Consider the following 20,567-nt stretch of genomic DNA (forward strand, 5'->3'; position numbering starts at 1 on the left):
GGCTTTGGCATAGTGAATAAAGCAGAAGTAGATGTTTTTCTGGAACTCCCTTGTTTTTTCTATGATTCAACAGATGTTGGCAATTTGATCTCTGGTTCCTTTGCTTTTTCTAAATCTAGCTTGAACATCTGGAAGTTCACGGTTCACATACTATTGAAGCCAGGCTTTGGGAATTTTGAGCATTACTTTGCTAGCGTGTGAAATGAGTGCAACTGTGCAGTAGTTTGAGCACTCTTTGGCACTGCCTTTCTTTGGGACTGGAATGAAAACTGATCTTTTGCAGTCCTGTGGCCACTGCTGAGTTTTCTGTATTTGCTGGCATATTGAGTGCGGCACTTTCAGTGTCATCTTTTAGGATCTGAAATAGCTCAGTTGGAATTCCATCACCTCCACTACCTTTGCTCATAGTGATGCTTCCTAAGGTTCACTTGACTTCACACTCCAGTACGTCTGGCTCTAGGTGAGTGATCACACCATCATGGTTGTCTGGATCAATAACATCTTTTTTGTAGTTCTGTGTATTCTTGCCACCTCTTCTTAATATCTTCTGCTTTTGTTAGGACCATACCATTTCTGTCCTTAATTGTGCCCATCTTTGCAGGAAATCCCTTGGTATCTCTAATTTTCTTGAAGAGATCTCTAGTCTCTCCCATTCTATTGTTTTCTTCTATTTCTTTGTATTGTTCACTTAGGAAGGCTTTCTTATCTCTCCTTGCTATTCGTTGGAACTCTGCATTCAGACGGGTATATCTTTCCTTTTCTCCTTTACCTTTTGCTTCTCTTCTTTTCTCAGCTATTAGTAAGGCATCTTAGAGAAGGAAATGGCAACCCACTCCAGTATTCTTGCCTAGAAAGTTCCATGGATGGAGGAGCCTGGTGGGCTACAGTCCATGGGGTCATGAAGAGTCAGACATGACTGAGCGACTGAGCAACTTCTCTTCTTTTCTCAGCTATTAGTAAGGTGTCCTCAGACAGGCATTTTGCCTTTTTGCATTTCTTTTTCTTGGGGATGGTTTTGATCACCACCTCCTGTACAGTCATGAACTTCCATCCACTGTTCTTCAGACTTGAACCTAATTGACATTTATAGAGCACTTCATCCAACACAGCAGAATACTTGTGATTTTTAAGGACACACAGATCATTTCCCAATACAGACTATCTTTAAAGCCACAAAACAAATCTCAGTAATTTGAAAAGGATTCAAATCATTCAAGGTATGTTTTCTGGCCACTGTGGAATTAAAATTGCAATCAATAGGATACATATCTGGAAAATTCTTAAATATTTGGAAACTAAATCAAAGACTTCTAAATATCTCAGGGCCAAAAACAGAAATAAAAATGGCATTTAGCAAGTCTTTTGAAGTGAATGAAAATGAAAATACAATATATTCGGCAGAAATTTTATATATAAAATGCCAATATTAAAACAGGAAAAAAGTCTCAAATTACTGACTTCAGTTCCAACCTTAACTAGAAAAAGAAGGGCAAATCAAACCCAAAGTAAGCAGAAGAAAGGAAATAAAAAAGATGAAACTGAAATAAATGGAACAGAAACAAAAATAGAGAAAGTCAATAAAAGCTGGTTCTTTGAGAACAAAACTCAGAGCAAACTCATCAGGAAAAAGAGAGAAGACATAAATTATCACTATCAGGAATGAGAGAGGGGATCACCTTTAGGTTCCACAGACAGTAAAGGAACATAAAACAGTACAATGAATAATTTCATGCCTATAAATCCAACAATTTAGATGAAAAGGACAAATTCCTAGAAAAAACAAAGCAGTAAAGCTCATCCAAGAAGAAAGAGATGAACTAAACAACAGCCCTACATGTAATTAGAGAAACAGAAATTTTAGTTAAAAATAGCGTTCCTAAAGAGAAAACATCATGAGAAATGCTGGGCCGGAGAAAGAACAAGCTGGAACCAAGATTGCCGGGAGAAATCTCAATAACCTCAGATATGCAGATGACACCACCCTTATGGCAGAAAGTGAAGAGGAACTAAAAGCCTTTTGATGAAAGTGAAAGAGGAGAGTCAAAAAGTTGGTTTAAAGCACAACATTCAGAAAACTAAGATTATGGCATCTGGTCCCATCACTTCATGGGAAATAGATGGGGAAACAGTGGAAACAGTGGCTGACTATTTTTCTGGGCTCCAAAATCACTGCAGATGGTGATTGCAGCCATGAAATTAAAAGACGCCTACTCCTTGGAAGGAAAGTTATGACCAACCTAGACAGTATATTAAAAAGCAGAGACACTACTTTGCCAACAAAGGTCCATCTAGTCAAGGCTATGGTTTTTCCTGTGGTCATGTATGGATGTGAGAGTTGGACTGTGAAGAAAGCTAAGCACTGAAGAATTGATGCTTTTGAACTGTGGTGTTACAGAAGATGCTTGAGAGTCCCTTGGACTGAGAGGAGATCCAACCAGTCCATCCTAAAGGAGATCAGTCCTGGGTGTTCATTGGAAGGACTAATGTTGAAGTTGAAACTGCAATCATTTTGGCCACCTGATGCGAAGAGCTGACTCATTTGAAAAGACCCTGATGCTGGGAAAGATTGAGGGCAGGAGGAGAAGGGGACGACAGAGGATGAGATGGTTGCATGGCATCACGGACTCAATGGACATGGGTTTGGGTGGACTCTGGGAGTTAGTGACGGACAGGGAGGCCTGGCATGCTGCGGTTCATGGGGTCGCAAAGAGTTGGACACGACTGAGTGACTGAACTGAAAGAGAAAACTTTAGGTCCAGATGACTACACTGGTGAATTCCACCAAACACTTAAGGAAAAAATAATACTATATTGTACAAACTCTTACAGAAAACTGAAAGAGTAAATACTTCTAACTCATTCTATGAAGCCCATGTTAACCCTGATAGCAAAACCAGGTAAACTTATGATAAGAAAAGAAAACCACACATCAAAATTCCTCATATACAATGATACAAAAGCTTCTGAACAAAAATTTAGCAAATACTATCTCATAACCAAGTAAGGTTTATCCCAGAAATACAAGTTGGCTTAATAAGAAAACCAGTCAAGTACCAGGACCATGGATTTAAAGAACTGCAGTGGGGGTGCTGGTGAGACCTTATAGCTCATCAACCTGAACACTTCTGCTTTGTAAATAATGAACTGAGGCCTCCTGAACCAAGATCACATAATTGATTAAGTATAATATGATGCTCTGGGTGTCAGAAAGTCCTGAGTTTGAATCTCAACTCTACCTCCTATGGACTTGGAGAAGTAACAACTTCTCCAAACCTCATTATCCTCATCTGGTAATAATGGTGATAAATGATGCTAAATGGTGATAATGATAGTATCTGCATCAGAGGTTGGTTGTGAGGGTTAAGTAATCTAACATATTTGAAGCACTCCCAACAAACATAACTACTGCTACCATCAGCACCACTGCCTATTACCACCATATCTAGACGATGAGGTCAGTGTTAAGTTAGAAGTTTCAGTTAGAAGCAAAGGACAGAAAATATGCAGTTGTAGACACTCCTTTGAAACCATCCACACCCAAAAACTCCATCAAAGAGATATTGTTTGATTTGTCATTTCTGTTTCTGGCCCGGACTCTCCTGGGAACAAAACCTTTTTACTGAGTGGCCGGATTCCTTTTTTTTTTAAATAAATATCCACCATTTGTTTCCCCCTAATTACCTGCTTTCCTGTCCACAGAGGAAAGGGCTTCAGGATGGCAGGAGGAAGGAGCTTCACACGCCCCACTTTGTCTGTGAGTCCTCGGTACACCAGCTCCATATACTGCTCCCGGCTGAAAAAGCAGCCTCGAATGGTCATGTTTGCCCCTGAAACCATGTGATCTTGGATCAGCCCCGCCAATGGCTGGCCATCCTACAAATCAAAACAGGTAAGAGAAGGACAAATTAAAAAAAAAAAACAACAGAAGCCACATTCTAATTCCTAATCTTGTGCTTCGGAGCTACCCACTAGCAATAGCCCTCCTTACGTCCCCATGTTGTCCAGTCATGGCTGCACCTAGCCAGTGCTTGGGCCTCCCACCTTGAGAGCAAACTGCCTCCCAGAGCACATGACCAGGGCTTCCTGACCTGCTCCCACCTTTGCCTTTTGCCCACTGTTCAATATCAAAAGTGCTTCAAACCCATGCAGGCCCCCTGGCCTTCTCTCCCTAATCCCATCTGCTTCTCGTTAACTTCGGCATATTTCTGGCATTTACGCATAAATTCGGTCTGGCTGCTGTTGGCTGTGTTCTTGTTTTTATATTTTGGTTTTATGCTTTGGTGTTTTTCACACATTTCTGGCCTGGTTCTCCTCTAAATCAGTCACCCATTCAACAAATATTTATGGAGAGCCTACTGTATGCTGAGCCACTGGGTGAGACCAACCTTCAGTTTATTTTAGTGGCTGAAACACAGATCCCTCACAATGAGAAAGAGCTAGACGGTAAACAAAACAAATGACTGGAGAGATACATTATTACAAAGAATTTTAAATGCCTGTGGAGGAAAAGAATGGGATGGGTCATCACATAGACTTGGGATAGGAGGGGATGGGCAGGAATGGTCTCTCTGGGGGCATCGACAGTACTGCAGTTTGGCCTGTGGAGTGACTTGGACTCAGCCAACGCAGAGAGTGGGGGGCTTGGGGAGAGGTGCCTTGAGAGAGTCATGGGTGGAGAGGGGGCTTTGATGTACGTGACTGCAGAAGGCAAGAATGCCTGATGTCAGTGTGTCTTCATGATCTTGCATGTAGTTATGGTAGGCTGTTATCCACCAGATGCCAAAACATGGGCTTTTAGAGAGTTCCCTGGTGGTCCAGTGGCTAGGACTTGGCCCTTCCATTGCCATGGTCCCAAGTTCAGTCCCTTGTCAGGGAACTAAGACCCCACAAGAATTGCAATAGGATCAAAAAAACCCCCCAAAAACCCAAAGCCAAGGGTTTTTATAATAGCCCCAGTTTGGATGGATACATTCATCTTTTCTGATCCCTAGTCTCCTGAACCCTATCTGCCAGGTCTGCAGTCACGGCAACATAAAGCACACTAAGGTAAAAACAGACGTGCCCACTGATATTTATTACGAAGGCATTTTTGCTAACTTTTCCCTGTTTATAGGAACTAGAGAAAAATCTTGGATCTAAAGATTGTTATCATTTGCTTATTTGTTAAATACTGTCCAATATTATGGCTGTATTGCATAACTAAGGAACTCTCAAGTGCAGCCATGGAGAAGTGCCAGGAATTTAGCCACACACACTAATTCAAAGGCTAGAAAGGATGCTTGTCAAACAGTCTAAATACCATGGCAATGGGCTTTATGTAAACTCAGAGCTAATTATCACCAAGGAGCCAGATAGGTGTTGCAGATGGAAGGCGAGATCAGATGGGGCATGCAGCCTTTGAGTTATGAACAGACAAAAAATTATACTCTGCAACTTGTTCCAAAGACAAGGTCTCATTTTGCTTAGGGGAAAAACTGAAAACAGTATTAAGCATTTGACTCATCCCACAGCCCTTTGGGGGCTTCCCTGGTGACTCAGTGGTTAAAGAATCTGCCTGCAATGCAGGAGACGTGCATTGATCCCTGGGTCGGGAAGATCCTTAGGCAAGGAGATTGCAACCCACTCCAGTATTCTTAACCTGGAAAATCCTATGGACAGAGGAGCCTAGCAGGCTATAGCCCATGAGGTCCCAAAGAGTCAGAAATGACTGAGCTACTAAACAACAACAGTCTTTTGGGGCAGATATAGATTTTGCCTTTTTTTTTTTTTTCCTTTAAAGAACATAATTACAAGTTACAGGATCTAGTCAGTGCCTTCTCTTTCCATCTAGAGTTTTCCATGACTAGAAAATTACCTTAATGGATAAACTGCTTTCAATGCAATAAGCATGAATTCTAGGGAGGAGTGCTGATTAAAGCAATATACTAAGGGTCTACTTAAAATGCTGAATTTTCTAAATCTGCTTAGGATCAGAAAGACTAATTCTGGATCAAAAACCCACATAATCGTCAGCTATCCTATTCCACTTAACATCACAGCAAAATGACATTACAATCGATGTCTTTGGTCAGGATTCTTAAGAGAATTAGGGTATTCTGTGCCTTGAATTTTCTAGCTGAGTAAGTCAAAGTCAGGAAAGTATGTCTCAAGCCTTGTTAAAAAAACTTTCCATGAAGCAGTGGCCCTTAATAGATAAAACAAACAGAAGGGAAAAAAGAAAGAATCCACAAAGAAACATGTAAATGAAAAAGTGTAACTGTTTTCTTGGAAAGGAAACAGCTCAAGTTCCCTTCATCTATTTTAAGACGACAACAAGCAACTCTATTAAATACATAAAACTAACAATAAAATGTACTTAAATTGGGTACTATGGTTAGTCAAGGAAAAGAAACCTGAAAAATAGGGAAGCATTGGGACAATGAACAAATAGAAAAGAAAACAATAGGGAAATAAAGATACATAAAGAAAAATTAACAAAAAATGGCTTTCCTGGATTAAGAAAACTGACTCTTGCCATCTCAGGACTTTGCCATCAAACTACGTTTCATTTTTATGCGTGTATGTGTGTGTGTGTGTGTTAAGTCACTTCAGTCATGTCCAACTCTTTGTGATCCTAGGGACTGTAGCCCACTAGGCTTCTCTGTCCATGGGATTTCCCAGGCAAGAATACTGGTGTGGGTTGCCATGCCCTCCTTGAGGGGATCTTCCCTACACAGGGATCAATCACACATCTTTTACGTCTCCTGCATTGGCAGGTGGGTTCTTTACCACTAGAGCCACCTGGAAAGCCTTTCATTTTTATAACTATCACCAAAAACAGGATTTCTCCTCTTGGCACTTACACTAAGGGCTACACAAAATTTATCAAGAATCAAAAGCTCTTTACCGCTGACAAAAGAAGCTGTCTGAAGGTAAAGTGAATTCTCAGGTCATCTCCTAGAATTGTCTTGGTTTGTTTCTTACTTTTTTTTTTCCTGATTTTTCTTTTTTTCAGCTGCACAGGTGGCATGTGGGATCTTAGTTCCCAAACCAGGGATATAACCCTTGCCCCCCGCAGGGGAATTTCAGAGTCTTAATCGCCAGAACATCAGAAAAGTCGCATTTTTTACTTTTTAAGAAATTAATTCATTGATGAGACTTTACTTTTGTTCTATCTCTGACCCTGTACTCACAGGCAGGTGAGCATGTGATGAGGCACACCTGGAATTAAACAGGCCAGCCCTTTGCAGGACACAGTGTACGCAATGAAGTCCCCTATTCCATCTTATTCAATGAAAATCAAGCCTACATTGGTCTAGTGAATGCTCAAGTTCACTGGCCTAAGCACTTCAGAACACCCCAACTCTTCATGAGGCTAATGTCCAGAGGTCACTCTGCCAGCAAAAAAAATGAACCATCTGCTGTTTACTGGAGTGTCCACCATGGTGAAATGTGACATTCTCTCTAGCAGGCTAGACAACCGGCACAGTCCTGTTAGCCACTTCTTTCCACAGACCCTCACCCAGGCCCAGCCTCGCCTGTCAAGGGGGACTAACCATATAGGAGGCTGAGCACACAGGCTTGGCGGGGATCAAAGGTGCTGGGTTCAAGTCCCAGCTTCTTCACTGGCTGACAAGTCACTCACCTGTGTTTCCTCACCTGAAAACTACATCTGCCACTTAAGGCTGTGGTGAGGACTAAGCCAGAATGGTGCAGACTGCTCAGAGTGGCGCCTGAGGCACATGGAGTGCTCAGGACAAAGTGGCTTTTATTGCCACCACCATCACAGCTACAACTGACGTAATTTACACGAAAACACAAAAGGCCAATTTTCAAATTAGTCAGATTTCTTATAATTATTTCTTCTAAACTATTAATTTAAAAATTTTTTGTTTAATTTTTTTTTTTTTGGCTGCACCACAAGGCATGCAGGATCTTAGTTCCCCAATCAGAGATCAAACCCATACCTCCTGCAGTGGAAGCTCGAAGTCTTAACCATTGGACCATCAGGGAAACCCCTGTTAGTAAAAATTAATCAAACTATTTCTTCTAATTTCTTGGGGACCTGAGTGGGCCCTTAACCCCTCCTGCTCTCGGTCAGCCCCTTCATTAATCAATAGCCAGCCAAGGTGGGCAGAGAAGGGAAAGAAAGTTATAATCAACTAATTGGATCTACAGGAAGCCACACTGGTGTGTCTGGTAGGAAAAGAGGCTGGAATGCTGGGATACTGGTCACCTGCCTGGTTCTCCAGGTGGGATAGGGGAAGAGAAATTCCCAGGAGGAGAGGTCACTACCTGATGGGGGACGATCTCTAAGCAGCCTCTATGCTTCCTGGGTGCAGACGCCTCTGTGTCTTCTGTGGAAGGGTGGCAGGGCCCACGCCAGGGGAAAGAAGAAAAGCCACAAAGATCTGGGAGCTCCTGGCCCCTCCTCCCCACGCCCTTCCACTCCAGCTCTGTGTCCTTGGACATGTTACACCATTTCTTCACATGTGATTGTGGCTGTTAATAGCACCTACTCCAAGGACTGTGGGGAGGAGAAAAGGAGAGGCTTCCAAGGTGCTACGTATGGTGTCTGGTCTTGAAAAAGTGCTTGGAAAATAGCAGCCATGGTTCTTTATTGTTTTATTACTACCCCACATTACAACCCAAATGAATGGTGTGTAATTTGTGAATCGCTGCAACACAAATGGTTTATAAAAGAAGGGATTCACAGCGGAGATTCCTCATGGGCTGCAGGGAATTTCATCTGGACCCTCAGGATTATGTTAGTCACTCAGTTGTGTCTGACTCTTTGTGACCCCATGGACTACAGCTCGCCAGGATCCTCTGTTCATAACTTTTCCAGGCAAGAATACTGGACTGAGTTACCACTTCCTTCTCTGGGGGATCTTCCTGACCCAGGGATCAAACCCTGGGGGTTGTCTCTTAAAACCCTCCTTATCTTAAAGGATCAAAGTCATCTGTAGACCGTGGGGATCCTCATAGGTGGGGTGCTAAGGCTTGCCAGAGGCTGATATATTGTAGAATCCAAACAGGCTGGAAGACAAGACCTAAGATGCAGGTACTGAACTCAGCTTCCTGGGATGACTGTTACAACTTCTCTCCTGACATCTTAAGAGGCAGCAAGAGAGAAACCTCCTATCTCTAAGCAACTAGGGGGCTGAAGACCCCACCCAGAGGAATCCAAGACCCTCTGCTCCATATGCCCCTGCTTAACAGACCCTGCTGACTCCAGAAGCTGCCTGGGGTCCGGACCTGAACTGCCAAGTTGGAAGCTGGTGATGATCATGGAATGGCCTCAAGGTCAGACCTACCTTGGGAACAAGGTACTGCTGATCGGTGCAGGCCAGGACGTAGGCCTCGGCCCGGCCCAGTTCACTCTGGGGGAAGTGGGCGTTCATCTCGTCTCCATCGAAGTCGGCGTTGTAGGCCTTGCAGTTGGCGTAGTGGAGCCGCAGGACTTTCTCCTCAGGGAGGACGCGGGCGCGATGCGCTTGGATGGAGGGCCTGTGCAGGGTGGGCTGCCGGTTCAGGAGGAGAATGTCCCCGTTCTTCACATGCCGGCACACCTGTGGGCAGAGCAGAGGAAGGGCTGAGCGGTGGCCACTCTGGCATCACTGCTACAATGCCAAGGGCTCACCTCGCCCTGGGCTGAGTGTGGCTTCTGCCAGCCTCATGTTTTACTCAATAAAAGGGGAACTTTCAGTCTAGTCTGAAACCCTAGAAATCTATGAGATATAACTACTAAGCCCTAAGGGTCTCAGTGTGTGTGCGTGCTCAGTTACTAAGTCATGTCCAACCCTTTTGTGACCCCATAGACTGTAACTCGCCAGGCTCCTCTGTCCACTGGATTTTCTAGGCAAGAATACTGGAGTGGGTTGCATTTCCTTCTGGAGGGGATCTTCCCAGGGACCAAACCCAGGTCTCTTGGCAACAGCCAGCAGATTCTTTACTACTGAGCCATCCGGGAATCCCAAAATACCACTTCGCAGAGGAAACAGGCCCCTACTACCGAATCCAAATTCAAGAACCAGGCATGGTTAGGGTTCGAACTGGCATGGTTAGGATTCTTTAGTTTACGAGACAGACGCCTTAAGGTTTTCTGAGAAATAGCTGCTAACCTAGCAAAGTCCTGTCCTGGCTCTGGGCTCGGACTATTGCTGTTGTTTAGGTGCTAAGCCATGTCCAACTCTTCATGACCCCATGGACGATAGCCTGCCTGTCTCCTCTGTCCACGGAATTCTCTAGGCAAGAATATTGGAGTGGGTTGCCATTTCCTCCTCCAGGGGAGGGATAAGTCAATGATGCCACAGGCCCCTGTCCAGTAATGACTGTCTTCTTCAGACATGCACAACCTTTTTGGAGTTTGAATTCCCCTGAGAATTAACCTGAAAAAAGAAATGGACACATCCTAAGACAGCAGGTCTACACACAACCATAAAACTCCTGGGCTTGAAAGGATTTGGCAGACCTCTAGAATCCCCCACTGTAGCCACATCTGAGTACCTTAGTCCAAATGTGAATTCCACATTTCAGAAATACTTGCCCAACCTCATCCTTCAGAGCCAGGAGTGAAACTCAGGGTTCTTGATTCCCAGTTCAATGCTTCCGGAAAATATTTTATGGCACTTAAAAATAAGTAACAAGTTTAAATTGCCATGGTCTTTTGGGAAAGCAATTTCACAGCAGATTTTAGAACATTAAAAACTCATTTACCTTGGGCTTTCAGAACGAAAAAGGTGCCAATGCAAGGTTCTATGAATGATGTTTATGCACCCGTGTTAACAGTGGCAAAAACTGGGAAAAACCTGGCTGCCCCAAAGAAGGGGCATCAGTGGGTAAATCACAGTATGTACTATGGAATATTATGTAATGATGAAAAAGGACTTAGTGAAGGGGCACCCAGGCCATGGAACATGCAGGATCTTAGTTCCCCAACCAGGGATTGAACCCAGGTCCCCAGAAGCGGAAGCTGAGTCAACAGGGACTGCCAGGGATCCTTTAAGAAGGATGACTTAAATGTATAACAGTCTTGAAAAAATAACAAAAATGTATTTCAGTAAAAGAAAAACCATCCAGGTGTATTAGTGTCAGTCGCTCAGTCATGTCTGACTCTTTGTGACCCATGGACAGTAGCACACAGGCTTCTCTGTTCATGGAATTCTCCAGGCAAGAATACTGGAGTGGGCAGCCATTCCCTTCTCCAGGATCTTCCTAGCCTAGGGATCAAACCCAGGTATCCTGCATCGCAGGCAGATTTTTTTATTGTCTGAGCCACCAGAGAAGGCCATCTAAGGTGACAGGATGAGATGATTTTAAACCCAATCCAACTCTACGTGTTTATACACGCGAGGACAAAGGTATTTAGATCCTTACTGAGCTGCCGTGTGGTATCCTCAGGGCAGGGGGACATGGAAGAAGAGAAAGATCACCACCTTGACCTTTACATGTCTTAGTGCTATTCATGTTACAACAAGTGTGTGCAACTTTTAGAAAATTTTTAAAGATCTTCAACTATTTCTAAAGAAAGCACGAAAAACTGCACAGGTGATACGCTTACCAGAAGAGAATGAAAACCACAGTAATTTTACTCTTCAAAGATAACCACTGTTCACGCTTTCTTGCTCTTTACCAACATCAACATGCCACTGGTCATGTCCTCCCGACAGGACACCTCCTCCCACAAAGCTGATTTTAAAGGCCTTTCGTCTTTGTTGTTGCTCAGTCACTAAGTTGTGTGCAGCCCTTTTGAGACCCCATGGACTGCCGCATGCCAGCCTTCCCTGCCCTTCACCACTTCCCAGAGTCTGCTCAAACTCATGTCCATTGAGTCGGTGGTGCCATCCAATCTCTCGTCCTCTGTCGTCCCCTTCTCCTGCCCTCAATCCTTCCTAGCATCAAGGTCTTTTCCAATGAGTTGGCTCTTCGTATCAGGTGGCCAAAGCATTGGAGCTTCAGCATAATTAACTACTGGGCTTCCTAAATGATGCACAGAGATGCTATTTTAAAAAACAAATACACGGGAATTCCCTGGGGTCCAGTGGTTAAAAATCTGTGCTCTCACCGCCAAGGGCCTGTGTTCAATCCCTGGTTGGGGAACTAAGATCCCACAAACCACTCAGTGTGGCCAAAAATATAAAACAAACAAAAAACCAACAAATGCATGAGGCAACTGCTACCCCAATCATTCCGCATGCTGCCCTCAACAGCCCAGAGGAATGATGGAGACTTAGTGAGTGCTCCTCCCACCCCAAGTCTTCCCTAAATTACTCAGCAGGTAATAGGTTGGAGGAAACAAATTACTCAGAGTCTATTTCTTCTCATGTCATCCACATTATGAAGCTGGATCAGAGAGCTGGTTACAGAGAGAGGCTAAAGGTTAACAAGAGAGGCACCCACCTGCCTCCCCTCATTCCTGCTCAGCTGGGCTGAAAGTTTCCTCCAACTCAGGGAAACAGGGAGCAAACCCCTCAAATTCTAAAAGGCAGTCCTAAAAGCAGCAAGCAGGAACTCGGTCTTTCTGCTCCCCAAGGAATCCAAACCCATCCTTCTCCTGCCCCTACATCCATGTTTCCAAGGAGACCTGGATTCTGAGGATTCCCATGAGTGTCTGCCCAGGGCACGTCATGGAGCCTGAGCTGACTTTGAAGGTCTATTTCTTTAGCTTCTCAAGGGAGGAACTGCCCAGACCTGTGGCTCAGGCCCCAAAGCCCAGGCTGGGGCTCAGAACGGAGTCTCACAAATTCGAGACATCCTCCGGCATAAGCAAACCCCACAGCTGGGAAGGCTCGCAGGCCCATCTGGCAGGCTCCAGCCAATCCAAACAGAAGCCCTGGAGCACAGAGTGCTCCCCTTGCCAATCCAAACCAGAGGCCCTTCCTTTCTCGTCTCTAAATAAATACCATAGTGAAAATTAGCGTGCTCCAGTGCCCAGGTCAGAGTTCTCAGAAGCAGAGCCAGAGCCAAAGAGCTGCTCTCGGGGCTGACTGCTGGGCCGGGAAATGAGGCTTGGCCAACTCGGCCACTTCCTTCTCCATTTACGGGGGCCAGCAGAAGGGGCAGAGACTTCACTCCTCCCTCTTCTCATCGAACCTGCGGTCTGTCCTGACCTGGATCTCTCCCTCCAGTCACGTAACCTAGCCCTTTGGCCTAGTTCTTATCTATATGGAAGGTGTTCAGCAAGAAAACTACTTTACAAATTACCAGTAGGCTGTGAATGCACACATACTCGACTATGTGTATAAACGTGACATGTAACATCACTGAGGTTTTGGAAACTAAGAAGAATCATTCTTAGTCCCCAGGTCCTGATATGTGCATGCATGCTCAGTCACCACTGTCCTGTCTGACTCTTTGTGACCCCATGGACTGTAGCCCACCAGGTTCCTCTGTTCATGGGATTCTCAAGAATACTGGAGTGGGTTGCCATGCCCTCCCTCCGGGGGATCTTTCTGCTCCAGGAATTGAACCTGCATCTCTTACATTTCCTGCACTGGCAGGCGCCTTCTTTACCACTAGCGCCACCTGGGAAGCCCAAGATCCTGATATAAGGAACACTTGTTTCAAAAGGTCCCTTCCTGTCTTTGCCCTGGGAGGGCCACATCCTCAGCTCGGTCCATGAAGCCTCCTGCACCTCAACGTGGACCCATCCAGTCCACAGGGTGCTGGGGAGAGTGGAGGGTCTAATACCCCGCCCTTGTCCTCAGGGGTTTAGGACTTGAAGTGGAATAGGTGGGGGCCCGTGGAGTGACCCCACAAGGCAACGAGGGTGGGAGGTGAGGTGGGACACACAGGGAGGGGGATCCCACACAAGTGTGAAAGTGGCAAACTGCACACCACCTGTTTTTATAACTAGAGTTTTTCGGGAACACAGCCCAAACCAATGGCTTTGTACTGCCCTGGTGGCTTCCACAGTTCATGCTAGGAAAGTGGCGCTGAGTTGCTGCAACACAGACCATGTGGCTGACAAAGCCTAAGATGTTTACTCTCAGGTTCCCAGGTGGCTCAGTGGTAAAGAACCCGCCTGCCAATGCAGGAGACGTGGGTTCAGTCTCTGGATTGGGAAGATCCCTGCAGGAGGGCACGGCAACTCACTCCAGTATTCTTGCCTACAAAATTTCATGAACAGAGAAAGGAGCCTGGCAGCTACAGTCCAGGGGGTCGCAAAGAGTCAGACACAAATGGGCGACTGAGCACACACACGCACCTTGGCTGAAAACGTGTGCAGGCTCCTCCCTGGAGGAATGAGGGCCTTGCTGAGGTACAGAACGGCGATGGCTGGGGAGTCTGGGGAGGACAAAGTGTTTCCAGCATGTACGGGAAGTTCAAAGACTGAAGGGGAAGTCTGGATGGGATGCTGGGGCTAGGGGAGAAAGCAGAGATAGTATGCTGATATGAAGTTCAGCCAGAAGACAGATAAGGCCAACTTCCCTTATTTCCCTGCAGCTCAGAACTCATCTGCATCCCCTCTCGTAAGCTGCCCAGCAAGTGCAGTGAGGCCAACCTGCCCTCTCTGAAGCCAACTTCCAACCCCACAGACGTAAAGGGCCACATGAAGGAAGTGTCCCTGTGTATCTGCCTCATCATCACATCCCAGTAACGTCAGGAACCCCACCATCCTTCTACTTTGGCTCTAGCTGGAGATGACAAAGGTTCTGGGGCCCAACTCCTCCCACTTTGTCCAAACGACTCTCCTGGGTCACAGGTGGTCTCTGTCTGGGCAAATCGTATGCATCTTCCTTTCTCCCTCTCCTTAAACTTCATATTTAATTCCACAAACACCTCCTATGTGCCTCGGGAAGATGCCAAGGTACTCTGGGGCTGGTCTTGACTAAAGGTGGGGGACGGATGCTGGCATTGAGAGCAAGCCCGGCTGGTCACCCTCCCTCAGCGTCCTCCCCACCAGCTTCATATTCCCATGGGTCCCCCCACTTTCTGTCTGTGTTACTTTGTGCTCAAAGAGCTTAACTCTCTGACAATATCATTTTCTTTTTTTTTTGGCCATACATGTGACTTGTCAGATCTTAAGTTTCCCAACCAGGGATCAAACCTGTGCCCTCTGCAGTGGAAGCGTGGAGTCTCAACCACTGGACCACCAGGGAAGTCCTGATAATTTCATTTCTTAACCCTAACTGAGGGCCCACACTTCTACCTTTTACGTGAGATAGGCCCTTAGGTTCTCCACCATCACCTCAGTTCAGAGGGGCCCAGATGCACCTCCTTCCAGAGCATTCCATCTTCCTGGAAACCATGGCTTCCTTCTCATCTTCTCTCTTCTACAGCCCTGACACCCAGCCAACCCCCAACCCCATCCTCTCCCTCGGAAACATACCCTCCTTTCACCCTGAGGTCCCCTGCAGCCCCCAGGCTGGTCCTCAATCATCTTCTGACGACTCCAAACACGCCCTGCATGCTCACCCCACCTCCTTTCTTCTCCAGCATCATGTGGGTTCAGTCACCACCCCCTGTCACTGTCCCCTTCACACCACTCAACAGTGGTGAAACACTTATAGACTCATTCCCTGGGGGTGCCCCCACCAGGCTGTCCACCCTAGGGCAATAAGAGCTTGTCCATGGTGCCTGACAAAGTGCAACACAGCTTGCAGTGGGCCCTGCCACCACCTGACCCCACTCTGCTCTCCTCTCAATTTTTCTCTCAAAGTGTCCTACTGTCTCACATGCTTGACTTAATAGCATGGAAGTTATCTTGTGGTTGTCTTGTTTCACCATAAGTTAGGAAAAATACACCTTTATTTCTCTTGCATCTTTCACATAGCTCCAAGCAAAACATGGGGCCCTTAAGAATGGCAGAATAGGGGCTTCCCTGGTGGCTCAGTGGTAAAGAATCCACCTGCCAAGCAGGAGATGAGGGTTTAGTCCCTGTCCAGAAGATTCCACATGCCACAGAGCAACTAAGTCTACGGGCCACAACCACTGAGCATGCGCTCTAGAGCCGGTGCTCTGCAGCAAGAGAAGCCACCGCAAGAAGAAGCTGTGTACCACAACCAGAGAGCAGCCCACACTTGCCACAACTAGAGGAAAGCCCATGCAGCAACAGAGACCCAACACACTCAAACCCAAATAAAATTATTAAAAGAATAAAATTAAAATGGCAGGGTAAGTCTGTGAACCTGAACACAAATGTCAATTAATGCATAAGAAAAGAACAAACAGGTGGGTGGACCTGTCTGCCCCTGGCTGCCAAAACAGAAGACGCAAGGCCTGTTAACCACTGGACCTCGGGACAATGGCGAGATGGGGAGAAAGCAAGGGGACAGGCCTCGGTGAAGAGCAGTGCTCACCGAGACAAGGCTTCCTCTCCCTCTCTGTCCCCCAACCAAAGCTCCTTCAAGCTTCAACAGTCCTCTGCAGAGCTCGAACCCACCAAAAAGAAAACCTAGAGGGCAAGGGGAAGCCCAACAAACATGTAGACGGGTGAGGACGATGCACTCCATCACTCCCTGACTTGGGCAGTCACCATAAATTAACCCCAAACCCGTTTCACTCCAATGATTTCTGCCACTTTTGCCTGGTTCAGGGTTGTTTGCTATACCCCTCCCAGCTGGAATGGTTGTTACCTGACACAGACACAAGTGATATCATCCACTCATCTTACGTCCTCAGCAGACATTGCCAATCGATCTTGTATTCTTTCCGTGGGAGCCCAGAGAAAGCCTGGAGATCCCTTAACACAGTGCTACAGGTGAGAACTAGCAATCTCCAGAAAGTGAAGCATCAGCTGAAACCATCAGTTTTCACAGACACAGAATGTTTCCTTCCTACGGTAGCTCTCAAACTTCAGCATGCAGAGTAACCCTCCATAGACCTTATTAACACACAGATTCCTGGGTCATTTCCCGAGAGTCTCATTCAGGGCGGGGAAGGGGTAAAAAGGGAGGCAAAGGTGCATTTCCCACTGGCTGCAGGAATGCTGCTGCCGAGGACCACCTGTGAGCAGCCCTGTTTAAGGGCAGCAGATCACAGTGGAGTTATAATGAAAGGGCATTTTTCCAGGCCTGGTGTGTAACCAGAATTGTGCTGCCTGCATGCGATGATCAAATGATTTCATTCATGGTGCTGAGGCCCTAGGGAACACCCACAGGTGGGGTCAGCCCCTTGAGAGGTGCGGGGGGTAGGGGTGGGGTCGGGGGAGCAGGAACAGTTCTCACAGCCCTCCTGCACTGGCACCACAGCTGAAATCACGGGGGAGCCCAAAAGGAGCAGCCTAACCCCTGACCAGATATGCCCATTACTCACAATTTTTGTCCCCTGGGGCTTAGGGGCCCCCGTAGCTGGTGTCAGGAGCTGTTTGGCCACGGCCTCCCGCTGCGTGAGGTCCGAGGCGCTCAGGGCTGTGCGGCTGCCATCCTCGTTGATGACCATGGAGGCTCCGGGGTGCACGTTGGGGCCGTTGATGACGGCCTGCCTCAATTCCTGAACGTTCCAGGGGGTGACTGGTTGAGGGTAGGTCAGCTTTGTGGCAAACACCTGGAAACAAGGAGGGGATATGAAAATTCAGGGTGGGCAGAGAAAGGTCAGAAGGACCCCAGTGTGACTCAACAGGCTGTGTGATTTTTCCCGTAAGATGCAGACATGCTCCCTGAGCCAAGGTCCTCCAGCCAAGCAAGCAACATCTCCCTGTCTTTTCCACAATCATTTTTCTAGACTTGCTTCCTCTAAGGAAGAGAGCAGGTCTCCTCTTCTAGCAGAGTAATCTGCCCCAAAAAAGTTATCTGAGGATAGTAATTTATGCAGCAAAATTTTTTTTAACCTATTTAAAAATTTTATCATTTCCTAGTCTGCCAATAAATTCGAGGTCCCAAATGATGGAATATAGCCTGGAACATGACCTTTAGACAATTGGTGAATACCTGCTCTCAAGTATCACCCTCCTCCACCTATAATTCCCTTCCCCTCACCCCCAGCAGTCATCACTAATTGATGGTGGCCTGAGCCCAGACATGGCATCTTAAATCTCTTTATCTGGCCTGAGATAAACCTGATTCGGTCCCCCGATTGATGAGAAAATGGCAGTGATCCATCTGACACGCCAGGCCTGCACCACACTCCAAGAAAAATGAGTGCCCTGGTTAAGTGAGTTCTGAGCTGCTGAATATTAAAACCCTTTGGTGCTTCAAATGGCATATACCTATGTTAGAGACTCTTGAGAAGTCCCATGGAAAGGAACTCGCTGAACACTGGCCAGCCTGTGTGAATGGCACCCCCACCCCAACCCCCGTCACCCTGCCCGGTGCTCCCCGCCCTCTGGCCCTCTCCCCCTCTGCCGACGCACTGACCACTGCCTGACAGAGTATTTATGTATAGACTGTGCCCAACTTAGGATTTTTCGGACTCTGTAACGGTGTGAAAGTAACACGTATTTGGTAGAAATCATACTCCCCATTTTGAATTCTGGTCTTTCTCTGGGCTTGTGAAACGTGGTGTGATATTCTTGTGAGGGTGCGCAGGGGCAGTAAGCCTCAGCTGCTGGCTGTCGGCCCTGGGATCATAAATATCCCATACACTTAGAGCCATCCTGTTGTTCATTTTCAGGACAGTGTTCAATAACTTCTATGAGACATTCAACACTATTACAAAATCAGCTTTGCACTGGATGATTTTGCCCAACGGTAGGCTAACATAAGTGTTCTGAGCAGGTTTAAGGTGGGTTAGACTAAGCTATGCTGTTCAGTAGGTTAGGTCCATTAAATGCACTTTTGACATATGGCATTTTTAACTTACCACCACATCATCATAAGTCGAGGAATATCCTTACTTGTCTTATCTGTTGATGTGTCTCCACCACTGGAATATAAGCTTCACAAGGACACACTAGTCTTGTCTGGTTCATGACTGGGTCTCTAGCTTATCCCCCAACCTTCACCTCCCCTGCTTCTATAACACCTGTCCACAGTGCTCAATGGGAAGGGTGTGCACAAGAGATCAAGAGGCAGTTTCACACGCTCTGCTCCTGAAAACCATCCTGTGAGCAACAGGCCACCATGGCCCTAGGCTTAGGGCAGGCCTGGAGGTGGGCAGAGGGGGAACTTAGTCCCTCCAGTACCAAATGAACCAAGATCCAAGAAAGAGAAGACCGCTGAAGGTGGAAAGAGGAGCAACACTAAAGGTCTCTCCTGAAGCTGGGGACCCTGGAGGCACCATGAGCCTAAAGCCAACAGAGGTCCCTGTCCTCCTCTGTCCAAAGAAAGCAATGAACAGGTCACAGGCCCCTCCTCCCAGGGCCTCGGACTCAGGAATGTCACCACTGGGCTTCCCCGTGCTTTTCCCTGCCACCTGACCCAGCTTCCGGATGCAGAGACCCCTGGTACCCAGGAATGGGTGTTCTCTGACTCTTGTCCCCTCACACAAGAGCCCTTGCCTAGGAAGCCCACGTGTGCCTGGGGGACAAGGAGGCAGCACGCAGGAGACCATCAGAACACTCGAGCTCTGCTCTCTGCTCCTTGCCAGTCCTCCCCTGAGAGTGGCAGGGCGGTGTGTGAGGAAATGAGCTGCTCCGCAGGGAGAATTAAACCATCTTCTATTACTGACCTCCAGGCCCATTAAGGAGGAAGATGATGAAGGAGCTGTTGCTAATGAGTACCGCAGCCTCAAGTGGTGGGGAAGTGAGAAAAGAAAACTGGCTCCCTAAGGAAACACTAATGGGTGGACAGGGCAAACTGCCTACCCCTGACGATCTGGGAGTGACGCCTGCTCCCTGGGGCTCTCTTCCTTCCTCCGCGGCTGACTCCTGATGCCAGGCAAGTACACGGGACAGAAAGCCCCGCTCCCTCCTCATCTCTGTCATGTATTCCATCTGTCTAGAAAGCTTTAATGACTAGACCAAGATGGGCAGGAAGAGGAGAGGCGGGTGGGATATGCACCCTATAGGCTGCGCCCTGGTAGCCCAGGAGCAGGGGTCTTCCTTGTGGGTGGAGCGTGTCTGGAGACCTGGCGGGGAGTGAGGGCAACGCCATGGCCTCAGGGTCCCCTTCTAAAGACTCAATATGGGGAGAGGCAGATGCTGTCTTCACCCAAGCCACCATGATCCCAAGCCTTCTCCCCAGCCTTTCTCGCCACTCCCATCTGCCACCTAACAGCACACACCATGGGAATTCCAATTTCGTTGGTGTTGATGTACATGTCCGGGCAGATGACCGAGCGGGCTGCGTAGTCTACGCGCTTCCCCATCATGTGCTTTCGGAACAAACCATCCTTCTTCTCCAGGATCTTTATGGGGGAAAAGTCCACAGCAATCATTAAAAAAATTTAAAAATCAAGACTTAAAATTATTAAGTTGTTAGAAAATATATGTTGCTGTTTTTTCGTTGCTAAGTCATGTCCAACTCTTTTGTGACCCAATGGACTGTAGCCCACCAGCCTCCTCTGTCCATGGGATTCTCCAGCCAAGAATTCTGGAGTGGGTTGCCATTTTCTCCTCCAGGAGATCTTTCCAACCCAAGGGTTGAACCCACATCTCCTGCACTGGCATGTGGGTTCTTTACCACTGAGCCACCAGGGAAGCTCTAGAACATATATATGCCATATTTAATTGTGGGCACAACTTAGCAATTGAGCATGAGTATGAA

The 20,567-nt window shown here is 46.9% G+C and overlaps 1 protein-coding gene across 2 annotated transcripts in view; it reads right to left on the minus strand.

Annotated features, from left to right (window-relative positions):
* The window catches only part of POLR1A (RNA polymerase I subunit A), an 85,223-nt gene that overhangs the window by 40,696 nt on the left and 23,960 nt on the right, over nucleotides 1-20,567 (minus strand). For both annotated transcript variants that reach the window (XM_004005884.5, XM_060412103.1), the window contains exons 11-14: nucleotides 20,086-20,208; nucleotides 17,239-17,469; nucleotides 9,297-9,551; nucleotides 3,682-3,873 (exon numbers count right to left, since the gene is read on the minus strand). In XM_004005884.5, the coding sequence (XP_004005933.2) occupies nucleotides 3,682-3,873; nucleotides 9,297-9,551; nucleotides 17,239-17,469; nucleotides 20,086-20,208 (801 nt within the window). The remainder of the gene's footprint in view (nucleotides 1-3,681; nucleotides 3,874-9,296; nucleotides 9,552-17,238; nucleotides 17,470-20,085; nucleotides 20,209-20,567) is intronic.

Source organism: Ovis aries, chromosome 3 (assembly GCF_016772045.2).
Source record: "Ovis aries strain OAR_USU_Benz2616 breed Rambouillet chromosome 3, ARS-UI_Ramb_v3.0, whole genome shotgun sequence".
Lineage (NCBI taxonomy): Eukaryota > Metazoa > Chordata > Mammalia > Artiodactyla > Bovidae > Ovis > Ovis aries.